General features: G+C 41.0%; 1 protein-coding gene across 2 annotated transcripts; it reads right to left on the bottom strand.

The window, feature by feature from the left end:
• Nucleotides 1-1,168: 1,168 nt before the first annotated feature.
• LOC144713844 (ChaC-like family protein) lies at nt 1,169-4,347 on the bottom strand. 2 transcript variants are annotated; one of them, XM_078588559.1, is made up of 8 exons: nt 4,152-4,339; nt 3,922-3,998; nt 2,181-2,231; nt 2,021-2,077; nt 1,901-1,941; nt 1,737-1,808; nt 1,467-1,546; nt 1,169-1,399 (listed from the first exon to the last, which is right to left on the bottom strand). In XM_078588559.1, exons 1-8 carry the CDS (start codon nt 4,258-4,260, stop codon nt 1,299-1,301), a joined length of 588 nt encoding a protein of 195 aa, XP_078444685.1. In that variant the 5' UTR covers nt 4,261-4,339; the 3' UTR covers nt 1,169-1,298. The 2 variants fall into 2 exon arrangements, with proteins under 2 accessions (XP_078444685.1, XP_078444684.1); XM_078588558.1 differs by having other exon boundaries at nt 3,922-4,347.
• Between the last annotated feature and the right edge of the window lie 866 nt (nt 4,348-5,213).

The following is a 5,213-nucleotide window of genomic DNA, read 5'->3' as shown; positions in this document are numbered from 1 at the left end:
TGAAGATGATTTGAAGTTCCATGCTTACGAACTCATAAACCATAGTCAAAGTACAACTGTTCATCCACAATACATCTTTGATGTTTCCACTCTAAAGACCAATACATGGAATGTGTGATTAGCATGCCAGCCAATTATAATTTCATCACATTTTAGTTAAACTGATTGTAGAGAATGAGATTGAAGAAGCAGAATATCCTAAGAGGATTGGTTGGTTGGAGTTTGAAGAGGAGTAGAAGCCATTCTAATTTGTAGACGGCTTGCTCAGGATGAAAAGAGGAGTCTCCTAGGGCAACATTTGTGGGTTTATTTGATGGGTTGCCCTGATTGAATCAATAAGGTTTGGGGCACTAGATGATTGATAGAGAGATCATGCTGCAATCAAGGATCCAGGACATGGGAACTTCCAAGACTGGAATAGGGATTATGCCAAACCTAATCAAATGTCAACATGCTATTCTTTATCTCCCATACCATTCACCACGTAGGCCAATATCTTAAATAATATTTATTTACTTAGTAAAATAAATCAATAATTTAAATTGTCTGATTCACCCTCCTTTGTTAGGTTCTTCCGTACATGTAGAAACCAACATCTCTCTTTATGTAAATTTTTTTGCTCTTTCCTTTTTGGATTCTACAAAGAAAAAATTTCCAAGCCCATGAGCAAAATCTTCCCTTAGTTTTCTCCCATAACTCTCTTTAATCCAGATTCCTGAAGGTATATTACATGGATAGAAAGGTCAACGTCAAGAAAAGGCACACACTACCATACAAGAAAAGACTGATCATGGCCAGAGTTCCAAGCCTATGCACATGATCTTTTCTAGTTCTCTCAACATATATCATTCTCTCTCAACCATTTTCTCCAACCACAGTCTTGAATACAGTATTTTTTCAAGCCCATGATCAAGATCTTCTCCAACTCACACTCCCTCTCATCTCTTTCTAACTAAGACAAGGCACACACTACCATACAAGAAAAGACTGATCATGGCCAGAGTTCCAAGCCTATGCACATGATATTTTCTAGTTCTCTCAACATATATCATTCTCTCTCAACCATTTTCTCCAACCAGTCTTGAATACAGTATTTTTTCAAGCCCATGATCAAGATCTTCCCCAACTCACACTCCCTCTCATCTCTCTCTATCTCTACCACAGAGGATTGAAGGCAAGATATTTCTATCTGAATCATATGAAAGGAAGTCCACAGCTAAAATAAGAAAACAAGCAATCTGGAGCATTCCCAATCATTACCATTATTTCAATTTGGGGGGCACAAATTTATTAAACTCTCAGTAGTGTTCAAGCCCCCCATTACTTAGTGCTACCTCTCTCCCCAAAATGATTTTTCTCACAGCAGCGGCAAGCTCACGAACATGGGAGTCTTCACAGCCTGCAAGCAAAATCGAAGCTGGTCAAACAACACAGAATGATAAACTTTGTCCAACAGAAGAACCCACCAAACTCTATGAGGGCCGCCTCTAAATGGAATAGATAGTCTCTGTTTGGGCCTGACGGACCCCTGGCGTTGACTATCTGCCTGCAATTTCACCCAAATTCACAAGAAAAAACTCAATTCATCAAAAACACATATACTAAAAATCGAAGGTCAAAACGTTTGATTGTAAATGCGTAAGGCACTGTTATGATGAGAGGACCTTCAATATCTCAAGAGCTATTTCAAATAGACTAAAACATTTATAAGTCATGATTCCACAGTAATTCCATACATGGCCATCTCTTCAATAGATGCGGGTCCCAAGTAGTTTCTGTTAAGATCTTTATCAGCAGATGCTACGTATCTGAAAGATCCCAGAAAATGAGCATGGCATATCAGATTTGTAAGATGATTTTACGAAATCAGACCGTTGGATGCAAGGAGAAATGGGCTTACACCATGACTCCAGAGACGGCAGGGATAGTTGAGTCGGCATCCTAAAACCATCCATCATGAATGATCATAGATGCATGTGAGGTTCAAAATCATAGCTTAAGAGATATGCCGAAAACTTACAGTGAAAAAGTCAAGATACACCTTCAAATCGTATTGCTTCTCCCTTACTTCTAAATACTGCAGCACGAATCGATGAATAATGATATCTTGATGAGAATATGATATAAACCAGTTCGGATGAGAAAAAGCAGAAAAAAATTAAATGGGTGAATAATATTACTTCCAGGGCTATCTCCTCATCTTGCTCTGAGATCCGGTAGGCGACTCCCCACTAAGTCTTTGCAGAATACAAAAAATATAATTCTCTCTCAGACTTTAATAGATAATTTTAGGATAAAATAAACCTCGTGTTTAGACAATCATGCTTAATGAGGACTAAAATTGAATTATTAACTAAAACTGGGATACGTGCAGAATTGAGGAAGGAAGCACCTCACAAAACTGTAAATGTATATATAATGGTTTCAATTTGGGATGAAAATTTATAGTTAGGCAAATCCTAGATATTTTTCTTGGAAATTTCCAGCAAATCATAGAATAAAAAAGAACAAATTCTGTCGAGCATAATATGAATTGTTGACGTGGGATTCCACGAGGAAACGGGAAAGGAAACACCACACATGATGGTAGATTTGATGTAAAATGTTTTGATTTGACATAAAAAATAATGTAGTTGGGGAAGGCCTAGACATTCGTTTGTAAACTCCCCTATAAATCATTGCAGAGTACAAATAAAATCACAATTCTCTCTCACATCTTAAGCAGACGATTTATAATAAAATGCTCCTGACAAGGAAAATTGCGCAGAATCTTTAAAATTCCACGGAGGTCAAAAATCTCAATATTTCCTAACACAGGACTCCACGAGGAGAAGGGGAAGAGAACACTACAAAGGGTTAAACTTCTGTGTACAATTAAGAACAAAGCTTGAAAACAGGAGCAAAGAGTTGATGAAAACTACAATTCTCTCTCAGACGTCTAACAGGGAAGTTAATTATACATAATGCACAGAACGCGCATATAGCAAACAGATAAAATCCCAAATTTTGGATAAAACTGGACTCCGGAAAGAGATGGGGGAATGAAAACACTACACAGTGTCATAAATTTTGTGGGAAATTGTGGGAAAAGCTTGAAAGCAGTGGTAAGGAGTTGATGGAAACTACAATTCTCTCTCAGACTTCAAACAGAGAAGTTAAGTCTACAAAATCGGCAAAATGGGCATGTAGCAAGCAGGCAAAATCCCAAAATTTAGTCAAAATTGGACTCCGCAAAAGGTCTGGGGATGAAAACAACACGCAGGATCACAGATTTTGATGGAAATTATGTGAAAAACATGAAAAAAAAGGTAAAACTCGACTCCGGAAAGAGATGGGGGAATGAAAACACTACACAATGTCATAAATTTTCAGGGAAATTGTGGGAAAAGCTCGAAAACAGTGGCAAGGAGTTGACGAAAACTACAATTCTCTCTCGGAAAAGTGAACTTAATTATACATAATGCCCAAAACGGGCATGTAGCAAGCAGGCAAAATCCCAAAATTTAGTCAAAATTGGACTCCGCAAAAGGTCTGGGGATGAAAACACCATGCAGGATCACAAATTTTGATGGAAATTACGTGAAAAGCATGAAAAAAAAAGGTAAAACTAGACTCTGGAAAGAGATGGGGGAATGAAACACTACATAGTGTCATAAATTTTGTGGGAAATCGTGGGAAAAGCTTGAAAACAGTGGCAAGGAGTGGATGAAAACTACAATTCTCTCTCAGACATCGAACAGTGAAGTTAATTATACATAATGCCCAAAACGGGCATGTAGCAAGCAGGCAAAATCCCAAAAATTTAGTCAAAATTGGGCTCCGCAAAAGGTCTGGGGATGAAAACAACACGCAGGATCACAGATTTTGATGAAAATTATGTGAAAAACTTGAAATTAAAGGTAAAGGGTCGACGAATCTCACGCAGACTTGGTCTTGGAGAGGCTCCAGAGTGACAGTCCGGCCAGGGAAAGAAGGCGTACCGCGGTGGTCGGTGCTTCCTGCTTCTCCGGAGGCCAAACAAGAGCAGAAGATGAGATGGGTCGGATTCAACGAGGCGAAAAACAGTGATAAGGGAGAAGGAAAAGAGGGTGTTTTGGAGGAGATTGAAGGAAGAGATGGGAGAAATGGATGAGTTGTTTGTGATGGCGCGCCTTGGTAGAAGACGCGGCGATACCCGCGAATGAAGCCGACGAGGCGTTCGTCGTGGTGGAATCCCGCCTTCCATATCAACGATCCATAGCCGAAAACCCACGTCACCATTCCTGTTTCTCTCTCGACCTATCCCCTGCTGTCCTTCCAATCTCTCTCTGTCTCTCCTACTCTCTCTCTCACTCTCTCTCTCTCTCTCTCTCTCTCTCTCTCTCCCTCTCTCTCTCTCTCTCCCTCTCTCTCTCTCTCTCTCTCTCTCTCTCCGTCTCTCTCTCTCTCTGTCCATCTCTCTCTCAATGTCTCCCTCTCCCTCCATGGCTCCATCTCTCTCTATCTCCCTCTCCCTCTCTATCTCTCAATGTCTCCCTCTCCCTCCCTTCATCTCTCTCTCTCAATGTCTCCCTCTCTATCTCTCTCTCCCTCCCTCCTTCACTTTCTCTCTTTCTCTCACTCTCTCTTTCTGTCCCCCTCTCTCTCTCTCCCTCCCTCCCTCACCCTATTATCACTCTCTTTCTGTCCCCCTTTCTCTCTTTCTGTCTCCCCACTCTCTCTCTCTCTCTCTTTCTGCCTCCCCTCTCTCTCTCTCCCTCTCCCTCTCTCTCTCTTTCTGTCTCCCTCTCTCTCTCTCTCTTTATGTCTTTCTCTCTCTCTCTCTCTCTCCCTCTCTCTCTCTTTCTGTCTCCCTCTCTCTCTCTTCATGTCTTTCTCTCTCTCTCTCTCTTTCTGTCTCCCTCTCTCTCTCTTTATGTCTCTCTCTCTCTCTCTCTCTCTCTCTCTCTCTCTCTCTCTCTCTCTCTCTCTCTCTCTCTCTCTCTCTCTCTCTCTCTCTCTCTCTCTCTCTCTCTCTCTCTCTCTCTCTCTCTCTCTCTCTCTCTCTCTCTCTCTCTTTCTGTCTTCCCCCCTCTCTCTCTCTTTCTGTCTCCTTCTCTATTTCTCTCTCTTTCTGTCTCCTTCTCTATTTCTCTCTCTCTCTCTCTCTCTCTCTCTCTCTTTGTCTTCCCCTCTCTCTCTTTCTGTCTCCTTCTCTATTTCTCTCTCTTTCTGTCTCCTTCTCTATTTCTCTC

The sequence above is a fragment of the Wolffia australiana genome, chromosome 16 (genome assembly GCF_029677425.1).
Source record: "Wolffia australiana isolate 7733 chromosome 16, ASM2967742v1".
NCBI lineage: Eukaryota > Viridiplantae > Streptophyta > Magnoliopsida > Alismatales > Araceae > Wolffia > Wolffia australiana.
This window is presented reverse-complemented; position numbering and strand designations above follow the sequence as displayed.

Excerpts from the sequence above, each read along its gene's own strand:
- LOC144713844 (XM_078588558.1), bottom strand. The coding sequence starts at position 4,260 with ATGGTGACGTGGGTTTTCGGCTATGGATCGTTGATATGGAAGGCGGGA. Across the intron at positions 1,809-1,900 it reads GCCGTCTCTGGAGTCATGGT|ATACGTAGCATCTGCTGATA; the intron begins GTAAGCCCATTT and ends GGGATCTTTCAG. Across the intron at positions 1,547-1,736 it reads TCTATTGAAGAGATGGCCAT|GCAGATAGTCAACGCCAGGG; the intron begins GTATGGAATTAC and ends GTGAAATTGCAG.